This window comes from Oryctolagus cuniculus, chromosome 19 (assembly GCF_964237555.1).
Source record: "Oryctolagus cuniculus chromosome 19, mOryCun1.1, whole genome shotgun sequence".
In the NCBI taxonomy this organism is placed as follows: domain Eukaryota; kingdom Metazoa; phylum Chordata; class Mammalia; order Lagomorpha; family Leporidae; genus Oryctolagus; species Oryctolagus cuniculus.
This window is the reverse complement of record NC_091450.1, coordinates 29,512,756-29,536,751: the sequence shown is the minus strand read 5'-3', so window position 1 is coordinate 29,536,751 and position 23,996 is coordinate 29,512,756. Positions and strand designations below refer to the sequence as shown.

General features: G+C 48.5%; 1 protein-coding gene across 22 annotated transcripts in view; it reads left to right on the top strand.

Annotated features, from left to right (window-relative positions):
* RBFOX1 (RNA binding fox-1 homolog 1) overlaps positions 1-23,996 on the top strand; it is a 2,206,955-nt gene that overhangs the window by 1,044,713 nt on the left and 1,138,246 nt on the right. For 2 of the 22 annotated variants that reach the window (XM_070063965.1, XM_070063962.1), the window contains exon 1: positions 13,813-14,012. The exons of the other annotated variants lie outside the window; for them this stretch is intronic. In XM_070063965.1, coding sequence (XP_069920066.1) covers positions 13,968-14,012 — 45 coding nt within the window. In that variant the 5' untranslated portion in view covers positions 13,813-13,967. Of the gene's footprint in view, positions 1-13,812; positions 14,013-23,996 lie in introns of those variants that run through there. 22 annotated transcript variants of the gene reach the window in all.

Sequence of the window (23,996 nt, the reverse complement as noted above, 5' to 3'; positions counted from 1 at the left end):
GTGCTGGCTTGGACATTAATGTCAGCCTCAGAATCTGTTTAACTTTTCCAGATTCACCTGCTCTGTGTCCATGGCTTTAGCTCCCACTGTTCATGATATCTAGCAGTCTCCAGTCTCTGCCTGTAGTACCAGACCTATGTATCTAGCTTCCTCTCAGGAGCTCCCATAGTTATACTCATCTCAACATGGACAAAAAGAGGATCTTATCTTTCCCAGGTGTTTATCTGATGCCCCGACTTCATCACTGGTGTCTTCATTCAATCAATAACTTGTAACACAGATCTTGGTGTTCACCTTGACTTTTTGATTTCTTTGATCCTTTTTTTTTTTTTTTTGACAGGCAGAGTTAGACAGTGAGAGAGAGACAGGTCTTCCTTCCATTGGTTCACCCCCCAAATGGCTACTACGGCCGGTGCGCTGCGCTGATCCAAAGCCAGGAGCTAGGTGCTTCCTCCTGGTCTCCCATGTGGGTGCAGGGCCCAAGCACTTGGGCCATCCTCTACTGCACTCCCGGGGCACAGCAGAGAGCTGGACTAGAAGAGGAGCAACCGGGACAGAACTGGCGCCCCAAGCGGGACTAGAACCTGGGGTGCTGGTGCCGCAGGTGGAGGATTAGCCAAGTGAGCTGCGGTGCCGGCCCCATCTTGTCTTTACGCCCTTATTTGTACAGCCTCTGCCCCTTGGGGCCTGCCTTGCTGGACTCCTGCAAAGGGGCCCAGGAGTGGTCTCTCTCTATGGTCTTTGATCTGCCCCTGGACCCTACTGCTTGGCCAAGGTCACAAGCCTTTTTGATGCCTCTCTCTGTCTTGCCAGCTAAACGTTCTTGTAGACAAGGCCTCCTTTTATGAAAGTCTCTGATCTTATTCTAAGACATCTGTTCATTTCAAGTATGTTTTTTCAGGTCTGTACTGGGTGCTAGGCACCTGTGCTTCAGTGCCCTGTCCAAGTGCCACAAGTGAGTGATGTCATACAATCATGTCATACAGTCCTTAAAATAGCCTTCTCATAGGGACTTTGCTACTGTCCTGCAGTACAGATATGGAAACTTGGGCCATCCTCCACTGCCTTCCCGGGCCACAGCAGAGAGTTGGACTGGAAGAGGAGCAACCGGGACAGAATCCGGTGCCCCAACCAGGATTAGTACCCAGAGTGCCGGCGCCACAGGTGGAGGATTAGCCTAGTGAGCCGCGGCACCAGCCCATATCCTTTTTTTTTTTTTTTTTAAAGACATAGAATTCAAACATGCATCTCTTCTGGTAATTCAGTACATCCTCATGGTACTGTTTGTAAAATATGCATAAAATCTTTGCCACTCTGTCCTAACTTCCATTGTGTAAATCATCACCACCTTTGGGGCCAATGTGTAGTAGAAGTGTCTCCTCATACGTTTCCCTACTTGCAGTGGTCCATTCTCCATGCATTCACCTGCATCAGTTTCTGGATTGCGACATTTTCATAGAGGAATGAAATTCAGACCCCTCGCTGTTTGTCATTTGCCCTGTGCTTATGTTCCCTGCTGGTCTTCATGCATCTACTCTGTCCATCAGCCTCTCCAGTCACACCTCTGTACCCCTGCATGAGCTGTTTCCTTTGGCTAGAATGCCTTCAGCCTCTTCCTATGTTGAAAACAAACAAACAAACAAACAAACAAACAAAAAAAACAACTGGGGCCGGCGCCGCGGCTCACTAGGTTAATCCTCCACCTGTGTCGCTGGCACCCCGGGGTCTAGTCCCAGTCGGGGCGCCGGATTCTGTCCCGGTTGCCCCTCTTCCAGGCCAGCTCTCTGCTGTGGCCTGGGAGTGCAGTGGAGGATGGCCCAAGTGCTTGGGCCCTGCACCCACATGGGAGACCAGGAGAAGCACCTGGCTCCTGGCTTCAGATCAGCGCAGTGCGCCGGCTGCAGTGCGCCAGCTCCGGCGGCCATTGGAGGGTGAACCAACGGCAAAAGGAAGACCTTTCTCTCTGTCTCTCTCTCTCACTGTCCACTCTGCCTGTCAAAAAAACAAAAACAAAAACAAAAACAAAAACTGGTGTGCATCTTTTAAGATGCAAATCAAGCATAATTTTTTAAAATAGGCTGAAATGTGCCTCCTGCATTTAGGGAGCCCAGCACAGTTTAACTCTTCTGTCATTTGTTATAGTAATTATAATACTGGTTTATAATCTAATACTTAGTACTTTTAAACTTTATTTTACTTTTTTTTTTTGAGAGAGAGAGAGGGAGGGAGAGAGAGAAATCTTCCATCCATGGTTCACTCCCCAGGTGACTGCAATGGCCAGGAGCTTCATCTGAGTCTCCCACATGGGTGGCAGGGAAGCAAGCACTCAGGCCCTGCTCCACTGCTTTTCCCAGGTGCATTAGCAGGGAGCTGAATTGGAAGTGAAGCAGCCAGGACACGAACCAGAGCCCATGTGGGATGCTGGCACTGCAGGTAGCAGCTTTATCCACTAGGCCACAACACTGGCCCCTCCAGTACCCAGCTCTTGCCTTCGTACTGCAATAGACTTAAACAGTTTTGTATCTCAAGACCTGAAACGGTTCTAGAATGCTGTGGGACATCATTCACACGCATATGTAATGTTAAAAGTTTGAATCTATCAGTCAGAGCTCTGTGAACTTCTTATGTGGGGAGATGTCTGCATGCCCATAAAATGATCCCCTGGAGCCAGAGAACTTTATCTCCTTAGCAGTCAGAGTTTGGACTGTGCCCTTCATGGGCTGGTCCAGCAGCGTGCTTTGTGAAAGATCGTGAGCCACAGGGAAGAGGTTTATTCATCCCAGAGTTGGAATGTTTTCATTTCTCAAGGCAAAGGAAACTGAGGACTCCTTTGCAAACTCACTGTGAGCTGTGCAGTCCCAGCTGGGTTTGGAGATGCTAGTAGGGATGCATGGTGTGGCTGGGATGTTGCAGGAAATGACGTTGCAAAAAGAAGTCTGGGGGCTGGCGCTGAGGCATAGCGGGTAAGCCTGCTGCCTACAGTGCTGGCTTCCCATATGGACACCAGTTTGAGACCCAGCTGCTCCACTTCCGATCCAGCTCTCTGCTATGACCTGAGAAAGCAGTGGAAGGTTGCCCAAGTCCCCTGCACCCACATAGGAGACCTGGAGGAAGCTCCTGGCTCCTGCCTTCAGATTGGCATAGCTCTGGCCATTGCAGCCATCTGGGGAGTGAACCAGCAGATGGAAGACCTCTCTCTCTCTCTCTCTGCCTCTGCTTCTATGTAACTCTGCCTTTTAAATAAATAAAATAAATCTTAAAAAAAATAGAGAAGTATGTAGGGGAGGAGAAGGACCATAGAACTAAGGAAGAAAGCTTTAGTGGCCAAGGTGACATCATTCCTCATCCCTGGCTTCTTCTGAGTACAGACTTCTTCAAGAGAGATTTGTTTATTTGTTTGAGAGTCAGAGTTGGAGAGAGACATCTTCCATGCTCTGGTTCACTGCCCAGGTAGACACAACGGCCAGGGCGGAGCCTAGCCAAAGCTAGGAGTCAGGAGCTTCTTCCAGGTCTCCCACGGTGATAGCAGGGGCCCAAGCACTTGGGCCATCTTCCACCACTTTTCCCAGGCCATTAATAGGGAGCTGGATCAGAAGTGGAGCAGCCGGGACACAAACCAGTGCCCATTGGGATGCCTGTGTTGTGGCTTTACTTGCCATGCCACATGCTGGCCCTGCACAGACTCCTGCCTCTGCTTGTCTCCCTTTGCCTCCCTCATTCTTCTCAGTTCTCCCACCAGCACCCCACCTCTCATTACTTCTCTGTAGAATGCTACTCTTGAGCTGTCATCCGACTACCTCATAGTATACCCAGTCTTCCAAGTCCAGCTCTTCTTGAACTTCAATGCTCTATCTCTTCCCAGTTTGTAATTTCCAGGGGAAGCTTCAGCTTGACCAGATAGGGGTATCTGTCTAGGAGAGGCACAGCTTCTCTGAGAAACCTACTCGGGTCAGGAAAGCGATTGGCAGCCTTGCAGTGGACATGGTGGGAGACGTGGCTGAGTTTGACTCCGTGTGTCTAGAGGTGGACATGGGGCAGTGTAACTGAGTTATATTCTGTGTCTCTAGAGGAAAGTGAGGTGGAGAAACTGACAGAGCTGTGCTCTACCATCTCTGGAGCTTCTTCAGCCTCATTCCGTGCTGGTCCCAGCCCAAATCATGTTAACAGAATTTGGGGGCGCATTGAAGCATCTCCATGCTTCATTTCTAGGGGGATGCACTGCTCACACTTGTCAGGTGAGTCGATTTGGGGAAAAGAGTGACCAGTGCTTCCGTTGATGATCTTGTGTCCTGCAAACACTGCATCCATCTTCCTGTTTAGGAAACACAGGACTAATTGTTACAAGGAAGATAACAAGAGCCTCTGGGGATATCTCCCAGTAACTTTCCACTTTTGTGAGGTGTGTGCTGGTGTAACACACCAAGATACCAGTGGTACCATGTTCCTCTCCCCACTGTCTGCCCTAGGGCCCCAAGACATACTACAATACCTGGAAATAACATGTCTCTCCTCTTTCTTAGCTGTCACAGCTTTTAACTCAAATCTTATTTCTAGTCCTATCTACTTATCTGGTCATTTATAAGCTTGCTTTCTGAGTTGCTGTTGGCAGGGTACGTGTCTGCCTCATGTACACACTGTGAATCAGATGGCATGTGTTCTGTCAGTCTTGGAGTGAAACAAAATCAGAAAACCGATCTATGTAACAATAAATGGTAACAACCCCCGAATCCAATCTTTATAAAGCTCCCATCACCATCCTCTCTCCATTGCATCACAAAACTTCTTTCCTGCGCAGCAGTGACAAAAATCTGTTGTGTTCTTGTTTATCTTCCCCACTAGAGCATAAACTCCACGATGGTTATGTTTTGGGTGTCTTGTTTACCTAAAAATACTGAAAATAAATGAACATCGTGGAAATAAACAAAGACCCACCAAATAAGACCAAAAAGAGCCTATTCATTCAGAATTCCACTGTACAAAGGAGTCAGCCATCATCACGTGTGTTTCGGCAGAAATTCATAGGCAGAGCAGGAGGGAAGACTTTAGGGGTGCCTGATTGGAGGCATGGGGGATTCGCAGGTATCTTAACTTAGAAGAGGGGTGTTTGGGGGATTGGTTGGGTGTGCATGTTTGGCTTTCTCTGGTTGGTCTTACGTTGGAATTGGGGACAAAAATAGGAGTAAGTCATTCATCAAGTCCTGGTTGCTTTCAAGCCAACCTTTACAAGGACTTTGACTGGTGTCCTGGACCACTTTCTAGAGATAGTGGTTTGATTTCCAGTTGTTCTGACTTGCAGATAGCAGACTGGCTTCCTACACTGCCTGCTGTAAATTGTGGGTCACTGTTGTCTTTGTAAGTATGGCCTCACCATTGTCCATTTGCCTGTTGAGTCTCTTGTTGACATGGGGGAAGAAGAAAAAAGAAGCAGGGAGGACTGGAGGAAGGGGTGGGGGGAGGAAAAACATCAAGGATGTCACAGTACTGTGGTTCAGTTTCATTACCCAGCTTCCATTCTGAACACTCTAATCCTGTTCATGCCAACAGCAGCTCATTCCAGAGCCTACAAGGTGTCTGTTTTCAGGACCCTTTATTCAGAGCCTGTCATCCAAAGCTACATGTAGCACAGTGAACAAGAAAGAGTTGCTTTTGCTGTCATTGGTCCCTACAAGAGCAAGAAGGTTTTGAGGAGGCACTTAAAGAATTTTCAGCTTTCAGTTGTGCAGAAGCCATTGTTCAGGTAATTTAACATTGATTTCAGTTTAAAAGGCAATTAAGACAAAATGGGCAGCCACTGGCCACTTAGGTTAAATAAGCTTAGATTTAAATTGCTCCCCAGTACCACCTTTGTTTCCTGTGTTTGAGCTTTTCCCTGTTAATTTAGGATGCACTGGTATGGTTGTCCAAGTGAGGCAGGTGGGTGGAAGAGGGAACCTGGCCAGGGAGACGGTTATTGAAGGAAGAAATCATTTTCCAGAAACTGTTCTCTGGGTGAGACAGGTTCATTTTTGTACTGTCTCTGGGAACATGTGGAATTTCTGGCTTTCAGTGTGAAAACCTAACAGTGGTACCCACTTGTTGATGCACCACTTTGACTTCTAGGTCTTAAAACTGAAACAGTGAACAGAGATAAACTCATAACCTTGTGGACAAGGATGTTCCTTACATTGTTATTTAACTTTGAGTAATATTAGGGTAAAATACCAAAAGTGATGTTGTAATTCTTTAGAAATACTTTTAAATTTTATTTGAAAGGCAGAGTTCTAGATAGAGAGGTTGACAGAGAGAATCTTTCATGCCCTGGTTCACTCCCCAAATGGCTGCAATGGCCAGAGTTTGACCAGGCTGAAGCCAGAAACCTGGAACTCCATCCAGGTTTCCCACAAGCGTGGCAGCAGCCCAAGCACTTGGTCCATGTTCCATTGCTTTCCCAGGAGCATTAGCAGGGCGTTGGATCAGAAGTGGAGCAGCCAGAACTTGAACAAGCATTCATATGGGATGCCAGTGTTGCAGGTGGCTGCTTAACCCACAGTACCACCACACTGGCCACAATGTTATAATTTTTTGTTATTGCTACAGCATATAATGTTCACAATATATTTCAGAATGAAAAGACTATCAGGTAGTTTATGATAAAATGTCAATTGTGTGCCTATGTTTCTTTGTTGCTTTTGGTTGCCTCTGCAGAATAAAATGTCTGACTTGGATGGGATTGCCATGAAATAGTGCCTGTAACTGTCTTTGGATGGTTTAGTAATGACTGATTTTTCCTGTGCTTTGCCAAATTTTCCCAACTTTCCACAGCAAGTGTTCATTGGTTTTAACGTTGTAAAGTATTTTGAAAATAACACTTGCTTGTTGTGATGCCAGAAGAACATGGCTCTCAGGTGTGTGCTTGATCCATGCCTGCTCGAGGAAGAGGCTGTGTGCACCTGCTGTGTCACCAGGAGGGGGCAGGGATGCTCACTTTCAATAATTTGCTTATTGCCTGAAGAAAGTCCACTAGGCATCATTAAGGGAGGCCCTTCACCTGGCCTTGGTTTAAAGTTGTAAACTGTTGTGTAGGGAATGCTTTGAAAACATGCCCAGGTGATTCATGCATTTGGATATCAGGAAATATGGTCACTTACCAGAGACCAATGTAGAGCTGATGGGACCCATTTAGGAACAGAACCACAAGCAGCCCTCCATAAATCGCATGCTCTCCACTCTCAATATGCTTCATTAAGCTCACCTTTCTTAATGCAACTGGATTATTAGGTGTCAGGACAAAGAAAATCATTAGGTACCACTGTTCTAATCCTGCAAAGTTCCAATGTGGTTGCTATGTAATTTTATTTTTTTTCAGTTAGAGCCTGCTTTCTGCTTTTCTAAGGAAAATATTTCCAAACTGGTAAAGAAGCAATATTACCGTATTGTGAGGCATATCTCAGTGGGTCATTACCATAACTTCTAGCAGAAAGGATAATCTATGTCACATTTTACTTCAAGGATAAGATTGATTTTTATAAAAATCTTTAGTGCATTGAGGCTTAGCCATTTTTTTTTTCCTGTGAAGAAGCAATTAGATGCTGGAGTTTTTCAAAATTCTTAGGAGAGTGTAAACCAAACCATGATGTTTTCCTTTCAGAAGGTTTTATCATGTAGTGTTTGAAGAGAAAAGGCAATCTTGGGTGAGGAAAAGGACATTGGCCCCATGGCAGGCATAAGTGTGCATGTGGTCTAGAGTTTCTGCCCTGTTCTTATGTTTGCATCCATTTGGAAAGCTGATAAATATAGGGGAAATAGCAAAGAAAGAAATAATAAACACCCATATCTCTACCACTAAGAACTCTGCACTCTGATTGGTTTTCTCCAGGTATGTGTGCACACACGCACACAACTTATCCTCTTCAAAAGTCAGGTAGCAGAGACACACAGGGAGAGTTCCCGTCTGGTGGTTTACTCCTTAAATGTCTGCAGTGGACAGGGGCTGTGCTGAAGTGGAGAACTAGGAGCACCGTCCAGGTCTCCCACTTGTATGACAGAGAACTGCTGCCTCCCAGAGTCTGGACTGGTAGGAAGAGGGACTCGGGAGCTGGAGTCAGGAATCAAACCCAGGAACCCTGATACAGAACCTGAGCAACTTCATCAGTATCTTTACTGCTAGGCCAAACACCCCTACCCCACGCTTTTATAAAATTATGTACCTTTTACAATTAAGACAAGGCATGCATTTTTAGAAGTTTCATAGACAAACTTTAAAAATGAGTCAAACTGGCCGGCACCACGGCTCACTAGGCTAATCCTCCGCCTGCGGAGCCGGCACCCCAGGTTCTAGTCCCAGCTGGGGCGCTGGATTCTGTCCCGGTTGCTCCTCTTCCAGTCCAGCTCTCTGCTGTGGCCCGGGAAGGCAGTGGAGGATGGCCCAAGTGCTTGGACCCTGCACTTGCCTGGGAGACCAGGAGGAAGCACCTGGCTCCTGGTTTCAGATCTGCGCAGCGCGTTGGCTGTGGTGGCCATCTGGGGGGTGAACCAACCAACGGAAGGAAGACCTTTCTCTCTGTCTCTATCTCTCACTGTCCACTCTGCATGTCAAAAAAAAAGAGTCAAATGCCTGATCAGAATATTTTAAACTTTGGAGCATTTAAGCTTTTCTTGTGCAAGGCTAGATATCTCTTCTGTGAAAAGTCAACTCTGTAGCTACAGAGCAGAAGCAGCTGCAGACAGTGCAGACAAATGGCTACAGCGTGTTTTGAGAGAACTTCATTCAAGGAGATATTGAAAAAAGTTATTTAACTAGTTAGCTTGAAAGGCAGAGTAACAGAGGGAGAGAGATCTTCTTTCTGCTGGTTCACTCCCAAATACCTGCGACAGCCAGAGCTGGGCCAAGCCAAAGACAGGAGCCAGGAACTCCATCCAGGTCTCCCACATGGTGGCAGAGGCCCAGGTACTTGGACCACCCTCTGCTGCTTTCCCAGGTGCATTAGCAGGGAGCTGCGTCATAAGCGGAGCAGTGGGACCTGAAACAGCTCTCCGATATGGGACGCAGTGTTCTAGGCCACTCCTCAACCCGCTGTGCCACAGTGCTAGCCCCTTGGAGTGACTTAATTTGAATTTACTTTATTTTTGACGTGTTATGAAATATTCTTCCCTAGATTTTTAACTTTTTAAAATATCAAATCAGGACCGGCATTCTTGCACAGTGGATTAAGCCTCTGCCTGCAACTGAGCATGAGTACTGCTTTGAGTCCCAGCTGCTCTACTTGCAATCCAGCTCCCTACTAATGTCCCTAGGAAATCAGTGGAAGATGTCCCCAAGGACCTGGGCTCCTGACACCTGCGTGGGAGACCCGGATGGAGTTCTTGGCTCCTGGCTTTGGCCTGGCCCAGGCCTTACCATTATGGCCATTTGGGGAGTGAACCAGCAAATGGCAGATCTCTTTCCTCTCTAGCCCTCCCTTTCCTCTCTCACTCTTCCCCTAACTCTGCCTTTCAAATAAATAAATCTAATATAAAGTATTTAAGATCCATTTCTATGTAATGGCAATGGCTGAATTTGACTTTCGGGTTGTAGTTGGTCAGCTCTTGTTCCACACATGGATTCACAAGTATCTATCTACAGAAAAATCTGTATCAAGTTATTGTATTTTAAAGAGTTATTTATTTGAAATAGTGACATTGACAAAGAGAGGAGAGAGAGAGAGAAAGAGAGAGAGAGAGAGAAGATCTTCCATCTTCTGTTTCACTCTGCAAATTCCCCCAACAGCCTGGGTTAAGCCGAGTTGAATCCAGGACCTGGGAATGAGGAGCTCAATCTTGAAGCTCAAGAAACTTGGACTCATTAGATGAAACTGGGTCAGAAGTGCAAGGAAGCTGGGACTCGAACCAGGCACTCTGAGATGGAGTGTGGCTGTTCCACATGTCAGCTCAGCCTGTATTATTTTACTTATGCCTTTTCTTTTGTAAGTGATATAGTATATAAGTCACTCAGGACTTGCATTTTTATTTCAGTATGTTTATTGAGCAACATCTGTAGAAAGAAACTTCAACAAGTTTGTGGAAACCGGGATTAGAGCAGATTATTTTGTTTCAAACATTTTAAAATCTATGCATGGTATTGCTTCCAAGTGAATTTTTCAGGAGCCTTTTGAACAACCCTTGTATGCAGGGATTTCATGTTCATTTTACACCAGAATGAAACCATCTTTTGATTCCTGTTTCTGGGAACATGATGAAGCATCCTCATAGATGTAGTTCTGTAGAGCATGGATCTTTACCACCGTCTATGCACAGGCATGTATACGTGTGTGTGTATAATAATCAGTTGGTTGACATTTAGCCAACCCTTTTCGCTGATGTATAGTATTCCATCACAGGATGTGCCATATCATTTTGTCCTTCATATGAGTTCATTTTGTTTGCCACTTTTTTCCCTGTTCAGAGCAGTGGTGCCCCTTGTATCCTTATGTACAGGTGCTGTCACGACAGGCGTCAGAGGTAGAACAGTTCTGTTACAGAGGTCACTGGTCAGTCAGGCTTCTCGAATGCTAAGATTGGTTTGTGCTGCCAGTGGGAGGCACTTCTCTCATTCTTGGTGTCGGAGGACCCCACCCATTGCCTAGGAGCCAGAAAACTGCCTTTTTCTGTGCCTCACATCTGTAGCTGCAGACATATGCGTGTGTCCTTATTTCCCTTTGGGTGAGGTAGACACTGCTTTAACTCTTTGCTGTGCCACTTACACATGAGACTGGCAATTTATATCAATAACCGGGTCTAGCAACATCTGCCAAGGTTGTCACAGTCTGAGATTAAATGGCCATATGTGCAGAGAACACGGGGACAGTGGGGCTGTAATTAGGGTTCGCCTTCTCTCCACCGACCACCCTCCCCCCACCCCCGCCACGCATCATTTCGAATAACCTTGCTTTTGTGAACTGATTTGTGGCTCTAATTATCCCGCTGAGGATACCAGTTTGTGCTGTAATAATAGTGACTCTGTATGTTTGTGAGTTTCTGCAATTGCCAAGAGCATTCTGCTTAAGCTGAACTCTGAATACCCTTCTGCTTGTGTTACCGGGTGCTGTTGGAGAAACGTGTCCATGCGGGAATACCAGTCCCTGGTAGAAGTTCACTTTTAAAATAATCAGGCAGGGTGGTGTAGCAGGCATCATCCTTGCAAAATAAAGTTTCACCTACTATTAGCTGCACCTGCTGAAATGCCAGTGCACCCAAGAAAGGCAAGCAAAGAAAACCCACACCTGTTTTTCTAGAGTCCAACAGCAGCGAGTTCAACAGGACATGAATGCTGTGTTAAATCTGCACTTCATGCACAGGAGGGGAGAAGCCCTCATGATGTTGGTATGACTAAGATGGATGACAGTTACGTAAGGACTTGGCATGCTTCACAAAAACCTGGAAGTAGTGCTTCTGAATGTGGAGCTGTAATAACTGTGAAAATAAATATTTGAAAGATTTATTAGCGTTTTAAAATTTGCTTGCTAATATATAAAATCCTAATCAGCTGTGCCCAAGGCCTTTGACTAAAAGCTATCCAGCAAGATGCCACAGGATGCAATGAATATTTCATTGTTTGTGAAATATAGGGTGGAGGTACATATACAGACACACACTCCACGTTTAGATCCTTCCTGTTCTGATAAGAGCTTGAAGAAGCAAGGCCATCCCTCCACCCCAGTTTTTACTTACTATTTAAGAGGAAAAAAAGGGAGCTCCCATCTGCCGGTTCACTCCCTGACAGCCTGCAACAGCTGGGTCTGGACCAGGCCAAAGCTACAAGGCTGGACTTCAATTTCAGGCTCCTATGTGGGTGGCAGGGACCCAAATACTCCAGCTGTCATCTGCTGCCTCCCAGCAGGTGTATTAGCTGGAATCCAGAATCTTGAGTGGAGCCAAGACTTGAACCCAGTATGTCTTAAAGAAATAGATTTATTTATTATAAGGTGGAGAGAGAGAGGGAGGAGGGGGAGAGAGAGAGACAAAGAGACATAGAGAATGAGAGAATGAACGAATTTTCCATTCACTTCCATTTGCCCTCCATATGGCCATAACAACCATGGCTCAGCCAAGTCAAAGCCAGGAACCGTTAATTCAATCCCCATTTCCCACTTGCACGGCTGCCACCCAGCCTCTGGGACCATCCTCTGTTGCCTTTCCAAGTGCATTAGCAGGAAGCTGGATTGGAATCGGAGCAGCCAGGACTGAAACTGGTGGTCCAATATGGTACGCTGACATCAGAGTGGCAGTGTACCCCACTGTGGGACTCTTGTTATGTGTTAACCGCTAGGCCCCAGACCTACCCCAGGAAGCCTAGTCTAACACAAATGATTTGTAGTTCTGACTGCGATGACGGCGAAGAAAAACTACATAGCCTACGTTCAAAAGCCTCACTTCTTCAGCCAATCAATTGTCTGGTCCCTACTGCCAGTAATACTTCAGCTGAGGATCGTTAGGCTTTTGTTGAACGGGTAGAAGTTTAGAGTAGAATTGTGATCCTTGAAGCCTGCGGAGAGCAGATGGGAGGAGGGCAGAGAGGCAGGGTAATGGTCCGGTTCTGAGTTTACAGATAGACAGAAGTAGGACTTTCTGGTGTTGGGCATGGTGGGATGACTATGGATAACAATAATGCACTATGGGGGTTGGCGTTATGGCACAGCGGGTTAAACCATTGCCGGTGACGCTGGCATCCCATATGCCTGTAGAAGCTCCTGGCTCCTGGCTTTGGCCTGGCCATTGTGGCCATTTGGGGAGTGAACCAACAGATGGAAGAGCTCTCTGTCTCTCTCTCCCTCTTTCAAATAAATTTTTTTAAAAATGCAGTATTTCTCTAAAAAATAAGCCTACAAGATTTTGCATGCTTGCACCACACGGAACTGTTAACGTTCGAGATGGCAGGTCTGTTTATCCTGGCTGGACACTGCGCAGCGCGTACCCCATCAGGAGCTGCAGTATTTCAATAGTCAGTCATTCCCATTTAACAACAGCCACAAAAACAGAAACAAAAACAACGCAGACCGGCGAGGACTTGGGAAAAGGAAAATTGGACGCCACCGTCATTAGGTGAATTCATTTTAGAAGGCGCTCTTTGAGTTCAACAGCCACATATGTTTTCCTTTTGAAATCGGAGGCAAACTTCAGTACGGAACGCGGAAAAAGGCTCGAGACCCCTCAGGGCTGACACCCTCATCAAACGCACCTGCTTCCTGGGGGCGTGGCCGAGGCTGGCGGTTCGGCAGCGCGCGGGGCGCACGTTGGGGCGCCGGGCCGTCCCTTCTGCGCTCGTGTCTCCGCGTGAAGTAGCGTAGTGGAAGCCGCGAACAGCGTCCCGTGGCCGTCCCGGAGAATGCGGGAGTAGCGTAAGTAATTGGAAGTGCTTAGATCCCGCCTGTAGACGATTCATGGCTCGCGAGTTGAAATTGGCTGTCAAGTGCGGACCCGGGGGACCGCGCAAGGTGCCCTATTCTGTCATGTGGTCCATATTTAATGCTTGGAAGAACAAGGGAAGGGGCACGTGCGAGAGAGTGGGGGAGAGAGCGAGCGGCAGAGCGAGCGAGCGAGCAGGGAGACAGCGCGAGCGAGCCGCCAGCCCGCGCGGCTCTGTGAGCGCTTCGGGAAGCGTGTGCAGGCGGGACCCCGCAGCCCAGGCCTCCGCCGCCTCGCCTAAGCCTTAGGACTTTGCCAAGATCTCCGCGCGTCCGAGTCGGACAGCGTTTCGGCGCTGCCCGAGGCCCGCGGCGGGGACGCCGGGCCCGGCGCCGCCTCCCTTTGTGCGCGCCCGGGACTTGATTGCCGCCTGGCTCCGGCTGCTCGCTCGCGCGCCCGCGCGCCCGGGTCCGTTCTGCACCTGCGGCGGCCGCGCCCGGCGGCTCCACGCGCGGCCCCAGTCATTTGCATTGCTTGCACGTGGGCGCCGCGCGCCGCGGCCTCGGACCTGCCCCGGCGCGCAAACAGGAGGCACTCGGCCGCCGACCATGAAATCCTGGCAGCTGATCGCGGTCGTGGGAGATGCCCTTCAGGTAGGGCGAGCGCCGAGGGCCCCGCGGAGGGCGCTGCCAGGGGAGCGGAGCCGGCTGCGGGAGGGCGTGCAGGCGGGGGCGGGCGGCAGGGGGAGGAGTGTGCGAGCCGATATTCGGAGCTGCTGGTTGCCGAGTCCAGCGTTGGCGCGCAGAAGGCGGCGGCGGCGGCTGCGTGAGCGTCTCCAGGGCAGCCGATCAGGATCCGGGCAGCCCAGCTCGGCGGCGATGGAGCGGCGCGTCCGCGTGTGCGGCGCGTGAGCGGGGCGCGGTACGTGAGCCCGGCCTGGGGACCGCGCGGGCTTGCTCGGAGCTCGGAGGCCGAGGCGGGTCCGTTTTCTTTACCGCCTGGAAGTTAGCGGGCAACTTCCCGGCTCCTCGCTCCTGGGCTGCGGTTCCGTTTGCGCCCGGCGGTGGCGAAGCGAGGGGAGGAAGGGAAGGGGGCGTATCCCCAACCGATGGGGGAAGTCCCCGTGGGCTGCGCGTGGATTTGCAGGAGAGGCGGCAAGGCCGATGGCGCGAAGTTGGCGCGGGCGTGCGTGTGCGGGGCGCGTCCGTGTGGACGCGTCCGCCGCTTGCCTTCGCGGTCGCGCACCGAAGGGAGGCTGAATTCAGGGGCGCACTGCGCGGCGCTTGGGCTCCGACTTGGGGCGCTGGCACGCCCGGGGTGAGAGCTACCCGAGCGGGGAGTCCGCGGCGCTGTGGTGTGTTACCCTCTTGGCGCGGCAGTTAGGCGCGGGTATTTGCAGATAGGCTGGTGTCCGGCGGGACAGCCTCGGGCGTGGAGGACCCCCACCGCCACCACCCCGCCCTGGGAGTCGTAGCCTTAGCGCAGCTCCGCGGCCGCTGTTCTCGGGTTGCTGTGAAATGGAGGGCTTCTTCCCACTGGAGAGGGACCCGTGGAGGGAGTGCTGAATCTAGAAGTTTCGCAGGCGGTGTCAGGAACGCGTGCCTGGATGCTGGGCTCCAGAGGCGCTTCCGGAGCCTCCCCGGAGCTCTCGCCACAGGCCCGCTGGTGGCGCAAAAGTGGAGAAGCCAGAAGGGACCCTGCCGTCCTGTCTGTGCCTTGGGAGTCGTAAGTTGCTGGGTTTGTTGGGTTGTCCCCCGTCGGTCATCCGATGGCGCCCTGGGGAACCCGAAGGCTGTGAGTCACACTGGCCCCTGTGGGCTGGCTGGGGTGACGTCCGAGGGGGTCGGTCTTCAGGGAAGTCGGTTGGCTGGACTGCTGACCCCTGCTGACCACTGCTGACCGCCGGGGTTCAGGAGGTTTGGCAGCCTCCGCGGTCTCCATGTGAGCAGTAGCTCTCCGCACTCTGCGCACACTTGTGGTGGCCGCCACGTTAGGGACCCGCCGCCATCACAGGTGCTTCTCTGCAGAGTTGGGGTACCTCGGGTCTCCCCCATTCCATTCCTCGCCTGCCTTAGCCTCCCTCTTCTGCTTTTCCCTGTTCTCCTACCGGGGGCGCAGACTTCCCAGGTTTCTTGTGCAATTTTTGTTGGTGATGAATTCTGTGTTTTTTTTTTTTCCCTTTGCTTTTGGGAGTCTCTTCTCACTTGAAAGAGTTGTTTATTCTGAGTCAGCCTCACTGTACACTGCTCTTCAAAAAAAAGAAAGAAACGTGAAAATTCAAACTTTTCTTGTCATTTGCTTTCAAGCAAGCAGATGCACTGTTGGAAAGTGCTTGATCTCCATGGAGAAGACCGGGTTCTTTTCTCTGTGCCTACCAAGGGAGGTGTTTATACAGAAGCGCTGGGCGCCCGTCGTGACTTGAGCGGCCGGAGCATATTTCTGCTTCTCTCTCTCAGAACGTGGTCCCTCTGCCTTCGGTGTCCCCTGATACTTGTTGCCCTGTTGGAGTCTGGGTTCGTTTTAATCTGCGTTGACTTGAGTGTAGTGAAGATCACCCTCGGTGTTGACTGGCGGCCCAGCCTTCTTACGTGTAACAGAAATAATGGCTGGCTTTTTCTTCTTGATTGTGCTTCTCTTTTACTTGGCTTTCTTCCCACGGAGAATATGATGCAAAAGTCGAAGTGCATCTCAGGTCGAGGGCGTTTGCTATGATTGTCAGCCTTGGGGTCGCAAGGTTTTGATACCGTGCGGCTACCTTTATTCACGTTTTAGGTGTGTTGTTGTGTTTCAGAAGTGGACTTTGGGTATTCATTGTCTTGCGTTTTATCATGAGAGCCTGGTTAAATAAGCATTCCAACGTCCAGTGGAAGATAAATTTAGTCTTGTTTTCTTCATGCATTTAATTTTTATTTTAGGCTTTGAGCACAGTAGAAAATCTAGAGAGGTGGAGAGAGGCCACAAAAAGGAAGAAAATTTATCAAGTAGTAATACAGCTACTGTGATTTAGTGTACTTTGGTTTGGCTTTTTTTTTTTTTTTTTTTTTTTTTTTTTTAATTTCAGGTCTGTTAGTCTCAAGTTATCCCAAGAGGGGGACTAAGGTAAGTTCTGCTTAAATTCCATGAAGAGTACCTTGCAAGAAGTTCTTTCTACAGACTCCAGTCTCCATCTTGTGTTGCTTTTGCAACAAACATAAACACAGTGTGTTGAACCATCACAAGGTAGCCCATTAAAATGCACAAGCGCTGCGTGTTAATCAAAGATTTAAATAACAGAGCAGTAAGTAAAGGATGCTTGCACAGGAAAAAGCAGGTGTCCTTCAAAATTCTTGGATTTTGGACTTTGTTAGGTTGCAGATCAGGAAACTTGTGGGTGCGACTGAGCTTTGCGTCTGTTCATATTTATGGGCATATGCGTTTATCCGTTTGCATCCCTTCATTTTCACGCACGGCTGAACACTGGTATGTGTCATGGACAACGGTGAATGGAAGCAAGCACGCGAGGGAAGGAAGGCTCTTGCAGTTATGTGCTTTCGTGTGTCTGAATTCTATCGTGGAAAACCAAAGTGGGAGTCCTGCAGCCTTGGGGTCCCTGTTGGGCCCCGATGCTGCCACAGCAGAAAGCAAGTCTGCCTTGGAAAGTCAGCATTTCCCACGCAGTGCTTAGCTTGGAAGCTCTTGTTTATTAAATTATTCAGTAACTATGTAATGTTGCAAACAGTTTTCAGGGTTCTTTTAATTAATAAGAGTAAACTTTATGTGAAAAGTTCCGGGGTTTCTGTGTGCGTGCGCCTCTGCCCACAAGGCCGAAACAGCTTGTGTCAGCTGTAGCAACTCGTTTTTGATTCAGCAAAACTAGGTTATGAATTCAAGCAATTAAAAATGACAAAAAGCCCAATTTCACTGCCTAGATTAATATGCTTCCAATTTTTCCTGCTCCATAAAAATTTCAAAGAGTTCTTTCTGAGTAGGTGCTTGCATAACCTATAGGGTAATGGAAGGCCCCCGTTTCACATTTGCTTATGATGTCTGGATACTTTGATGTCGCACACGTAAATAGGATCAATTGGATGTTCGTGACAATTTTGTATTTGCAAGTTCTCATGAAATTATCTCAGTGGAGTTGAAAGGCAAAGGAAGAAGAGCAGTGGTGAGTTCCCTTACGGTTATTGATGGAGAAGCTTCTCTGGGCTATTGGCAGTGTTCTGCAGGCCTGGGAGACCTCTTGGGAAGCGAGAGAATGCGAGCATGAAGACTGCTTGCAGCTCCCAGAGATGGCAGTGAGATATTTATCTTCTTCCCTTACGCAGTGGGGGTGGGTGGGAAGGCATGCTTATTACTCTTTCTCTCTACAAAAATGAAGTCTGGATTCATGCTCATCTACTTGGCCAAAGCTCACTGCTCTTCAAAATGGGCTGTTCTATGTACTCAGTAATTAGTAGTCAAAATTAGCCACATCGAATGGCCCGCAGTTTTGGGTTAGTTGGCTCAGTTTTCTAACCTGGCTTGACTTAACTCAATCTCTCACAGCATGGACGCACACACACACAAATCAGGAGGCTGTCACTCAATGCCATTTATCTCCCACATCCCAGTACAAACAGCACTGAGCAGGCACATCGCGGTACCCTTTGCCCCGTGTGTCTGCTTTCCAAGAGAAGGTCTTAAGAACTTGACCTTGGGGCCAGCGCTGTGGCGCAGCAGGTTAACGCCCTGGCCTGAAGCTCTGGCATCCCATATGGGTACCGGTTCTAGTCCCGGGTGCTCCACTTCTGATCCAGTTCTCTGCTGTGACCCGGGAAGGCAGTAGAGGATGGCCCAAGTGCTTGGCCCCTGCACCTGCATGGGAGACCAGGAGGAAGCACCTGGCTCCTGGCTTTGGATTGGCACAGCTCCGGCCGTTGCAGCCAGTTGGGGAGTGAACTAGTGGATGGAAGACCTCTCTCTCTCTCTCTCTCTCTCTCTCTCTCTCTGCCTGTCCTCTCTCTGTGTAACTCTGACTTTCAAATAAATGAATCTTAAAAAAACAACTTGGGAAAGCCTCTGCCAGCCTCTTCTCTTCATCATAGTTCCTCTCTGCATTTGCTACCTTGCTGATGGTGCATCTTCTTGTGTCATTGAAGTCTTGGCTTCTGTGGAGGTCAGCTGCTTGTCTGCTAGAGAGTTGGACCCGTCGGTTTTGTCTGTTGTAGTGTTTTGAATGTGTACTTAGAGCCCTCCCTCTTCTGTTATAAAGATGGGGATGAAGAGGTGACAACTTGGCAAGCGTAACAGTAGCGACACCGCCAGGCTGATTGCTGCTTGAGCGCGCACTGCTTGCATGTAGCTGTGACCTAGGAGCTCCAGTGTACATCTTCCGGTCTGATCTACAACCTGTGAGGTAAGTGTCTCTGTGCCTAAGTTAGAGATGGAGAAGCAATCGGAAAGGTTTCTCGGAATGAGAAAAAGCAGTCACAGTCTGGATCTTTCAGACTGCAGAATACGAAGATAGCATGGAAATACAGCAACCTGTGAGATTAGGTGCACACAGTCAATGGCTGGCACTGTGGTGCAGTGGGTTCGACCTCCACGTGTAATGCCGGCTTCTCCTTTGGGTGTTCCTGATTCGAGTTGTGGCTGCTCTTCTTCTGATCTAGCTTCCTGCTAATGTGCCTGGGAAGACAGCATCTGTTGGCCCAAGTGCTTAGACCCCTGTGACCCACGTTGGAGACCCAGGTGGAGATCCTGGTTCTTGGCTTTGTCCTGACCCAGCCCTGGCTGTTGTCATTTTTGGGGAGTGAACCAGCAGATGGAAGGTCTTTTCCTTTATTCCTCTGTCCCTCTTTGTCTTTCAAATACAAAAGTCAGTGAGTCTTTTAAAAAAAAATGCGGGAAATCAACACTTAACAGATACTCTGAGCTTTTGGCACTCAAGTAGGAGCATTTTCCTATCCCAACCCGAGACGACAGTTGGCCATATCTGGTGGAGACTTGGTTTTCACAGGTGAGCTGGGTTGCTGCTGCCATCTGGTTGGTAGGGACAGGAAAGGCTGCTAACCATCTGTGCACCTCCCAAAAATCAAACCCAAAGACTGATGTGGCCCAGAATATTCCATAGTGCCTTGGGTGAATGATGGCATGCTAAGCAACATCAGGGACAGTGTGACGCCAGGAGGGCTTTTCAGAAGCTCACAGAAGATACACATTTTGAGAAAACTTTGTGTGATATTCTAAAATATTTTACACCAAAATAAACAGCTTTTTTTTTAAAAAAAGAAAAAGATTTATTTATTTGAAAGGCAGAGAATGAGGGAGCTCTTCCATCAGGATCACTACCCAAATGGCCACAACAGCCTGTACTTAGGCCAGGCTGCAGCCAGGAGCTGGAGCAGCTTCTGGGTCTCCCACGTAGGTACAGGGGCCCAAGCACTTGGTCCATCCTCCGCTGCTTTCCCAGGCCGTTAGCAGGGAGCTAGATTGGAAGTGGAACAGCTGGGACTCCAACCAGTGCCCATGTGGGATTCCAGCATTGCGTGTGGAGCCTTAAGCTTCAGCGCTACCGTGCCAGCCCCCTAAACTTGGCTTTTACTCCCATTGTTCCCTGGGCTATTTGAAGTATCCTCCAATACGTGTGGTCTGATTTTTCAAGGCAGTGCAGAATATCAGTTTCACTTATTAAATTTTGAAAATCTCTGGGTGTGGTGAATAGGATGATCACGCACAATGAGCCATCCTCGTTTCTTGACAGTCAGACGTTAGAATCGGCACAGCTGCTTGCTGTGGACGACTCTCCTCGTGGACATGACACGGGCCTCTGTGATTCATGTGCATCTTTTCACGGCTTCACTCAGCGTCTCTCCAGCAAGTGCTGGACAGTGGGATCTCTCTGCCTGGTGTCGGTGTTCACCAGAAGAGGAATAGAACATCAGTCAGTGAGTCTTGGGACTGCGATTCTGAGAACATTCTCATGATTTTTTTTCCCTTCCCCCTCAGTATTCAAACAGCGTTGCTTTCTTCTGCCTTTAAAGATTCGGTATATGGGTTTGTTTGTTTAAATAAACACTTCCGTAGTGTTTCATGTCTGCCAAGCATTGTTGTAAATACTTTAAAATATTAATTCTTAACACACGATGAGGAAGTTTGTATTGTTAGTTAACTGTATGCAGAGAAGTTGAGTGATTGGCCTAAGCTTTGGGGCAGCTGGGATGTCAGTCTCCATCTCTGACCTCCGGACCACTTTCCCGTGTTCTTGACTACTTTGAGTCTCTCAGCGTTCAGAAGTAGAATTGTGATGTAACATCTCCAGCTGAGTTTTGAAATGGACATTTCTTATTTTGAGGTGGTCGATTATACATACATGATGAGAAATATCACATGGCCTCATGAATACATACATTTTTATGTACTACTGAAAAATTAAAAAAAAATGAACCAAGCTATTTTTGAAAAAAAGAATCGGTAATGCCCATACCTGTGTTTTTCATGGATTGGAGTGGCAGAGAAAGCAAGAGAGTGAGCAGGGAACAGAGAGACAGATGAGCGCTTCTAACCCCCCGGGCTACTCCCCAGATACCCAGGGACTCAGTCTGGGCTTCTGATACAGACGGTGGGGACCCACCCACTCGAGCCACCGCTGTTGACTGCTGGGATCCACGTTAGCATGAAGCTGGAGTTGGAGCCAGAGCTGAGAGTCCCACACAGGCACCCGAATGTAGGATGCGGGCGTCTGAGCGCCAGGTGAAGCGCCTGTTGCCTGTTGTTCACTGTGTGCGTTTTGACCAGGGTCAGGAGGATTATTGACTTCTCTGTCCTGTGGCCTCCTACAATAACAAAAACCACCGAAGGAAAACATTCATGTTCAGAAACGTACAGTCTGCAGCACGAAGGACTTCCATTTTATTCCCTATTTAATGGTGGTGTTAGAAAAACAGAAGTTACCAACTACATCTTCTAGGAAGTCTTTAAGAAGCTTAACTCTTGGCTTTCCTGGTGCTCTTCCCATTCTCCAGGGCATCCCGGGTGGTCCATGCCAGGGGTGTGGTGAATACAGGCCCAAGACTTCAGTTTTGCCTTTTCTGCGCATTTGGCCTTGGGAAGGCCCATACCTATCTCATTATCTGCTGAGTTTTGGGCTTGTCGCAAATGCTGTGAAAAGAAAAACAATTCAAGTAGATTTTTAAATACAAGTGCCAGTTTACAGATTTTACTCTACTTTAAATGAAAAAAATTCTTTTGCAAGGATTCAGTTCAGTACCTATATATGGGGTGCCTAGAAAACCAAGGTGGCAGTAGAGAGCCTCAGGGAACTCTAGTTTGTTGCAATGAGTGTTTTGTGTTTTTAAAAATTTCAAGGGTCTGTGCTTTCAAGGGAAATGTCTGTTTTTTTTTTTGTTTTGTTTTGTTTTGTTTTGTTTTGTTTTTTTTAGATTTATTTTTATTTATTTGAAAGAGTTAGAGAGGTAGAGAGAGAGTGAGAGAGAAAGGTCTCCAATCCACTGGTTCACTCCCCAAATGTCCACAATGGCCAGAGCTGAGCTGATCAGGAGCCAGGAGCTTCCTCTGGGTCTCCCATGTGGGTGCAGCCATCTGCCGCTGCTTTCCCCAGGCACAGTAGCAGGGAGCTGGATCGAAAGTGGAGCCACCAGGACTAGACCCAGTGCCTGAATGGGATGGCGGCGCTGTAGGCTGGGGCTTTAACCTGCTGCGCCACAGCGCCGGCTTCGTGTTTGATCTTGAACCCAAGCTCTGTACAGTGGGGAGCTGAGACCTGACCGAGGGTGGTTCCACGCTGGCTGTGTACTGAGCGCTCTGATTCTCAAGTGCCTGTTCCCTTGGTGCGGGTACGTGGGCGTCTGCTGGCTGTGGCTGCCCTAGGAGAGGTCGGAGGTGCTTGAGCGCATCTCGCAGGCATGGGCTGCATTTTCCTGAGGTTGAGTCGCAGGCTTTTTGTTGTCATTTTGTTTTTAATCCTGAAACGTGGAGTCTCATTCCTGTGCAGGTTGGCCACGGAGCAGTACTGCAGCCAACAAAAAGGGCTTTGAATGCCCCATCCTACTCCAGGGATAGTCTGAGAACTGGGAGTGAAGTGGAGGCCATTGCTGCTCTTCCTGTGTGTTTCAGGCCCAGTGAGCTCACATTTGAGTGAAGAAAGCAAACGGCGAATCCCATCTCAGAACTTTTAGAAGGCTGATGTTAGGTCCATTATTGTCAAAAATGTCCATTTTAAGTTCAGTGCATTGAATTAACCTTTGTGGAATATTTGTTCCAAGTGTTGGCTCAGGAAGGAAATGGTTTAGCATGACACTGTAGTTTGTTGTTCAATGGTAAAATGGAAGGAAAACATAGGGTTAACATCCAGAAAGATTCTGTTGATGTTGGCTGTTAGTTTCCAGTTGTTAACTTTATTTGTTTTATATTTAAATAAACGTGTGTGTGTGTGTGTGTTCTGCTTAATTGACTAAAGGAAAGAAAGAATGGAAAATTGTTTGGAAAATAGCTATTTTGATTCCATATCTAGTGGAATAGGTTTTAACATATTTTCTCTTCTTAGTATGAATCTGTTTTTAGAAATAAAGATGAGGGCCGGCGCCGCGGCTCACTAGGCTAATCCTCTGCCTAGCGGCGCCGGCACACCGGGTTCTAGTCCCGGTTGGGGCGCTGGATTCTGTCCCGGTTGCCCCTCTTCCAGGCCAGCTCTCTGCTGTGGCCAGGGAGTGCAGTGGAGGATGGCCCAGGTGCTTGGGCCCTGCACCCCATGGGAGACCAGGAAAAGCACCTGGCTCCTGGCTCCTGCCATTGGATCAGCGCGGTGCGCCGGCCGCAGCGCGGCGGCCATTGGAGGGTGAAACAACGGCGAAAGGAGGACCTTTCTCTCTGTCTCTCTCTCTCATTGTCCACTCTGCCTGTCAAAAAAAAAATAAAAAATAAAAAAATAAAAAATAAAAAAAATAGAAATAAAGATGAGTAGTGATAAACTCTGTAGGCTGTTAAAAGGGTGTATTAACAACAGGGAAATGGGTTTTGCCTGAGTCCTCACTGTGAAATGTCCCAGGGAACTCGACAGGTGGAGGTTACATTTTAAGTGGTCAAGGTTTCAAATTCTGCTGATAAAAAAGAAACAAGATTTTACTGTCAAACGCTAGGTAGATGCTCACCTTACAGACTTATTATTACTGTTCTTACTGATGTTGCTTTTCTTTTTAAAAAAATATTTATTTGAAAGTTAGTTTTAGACAGGAGAGACAGAAATGTTCCATCTGCTGGTTCACTCCCCAAGTGGCTGCAATGAACAGGGCTGGGCCGAACTGAAGCCAGGAGTTTATCCAGGCCTCCCCCGTGGGTGGCGGAGACCCAGCGACTTAGGCCGTCCTCTGCTGCTCTCCCAGGTGCAGTAGCAGGGAGCTGGATCAGAAGTGGAGCTGCCAGGACTTGAACTAGGGCTCACGTGGCAAGTGGCTTCATTCATTGTGCCACAGTGCTGGCCCCTCAGACTGTCTTTTCAAGTGTGATGCCCCATACATCACGCTAAACTGCAGATAGGCATTCTTGACCTGAATACCCTCTTAGTGCCCTACGAGGCTGGGGCTCTTTCACGAGGAAAGATGGGGATGGTTTTTCCAGAGTTAACAACAGCTATTGAATAGAAGGCGCAGGGACCAAGC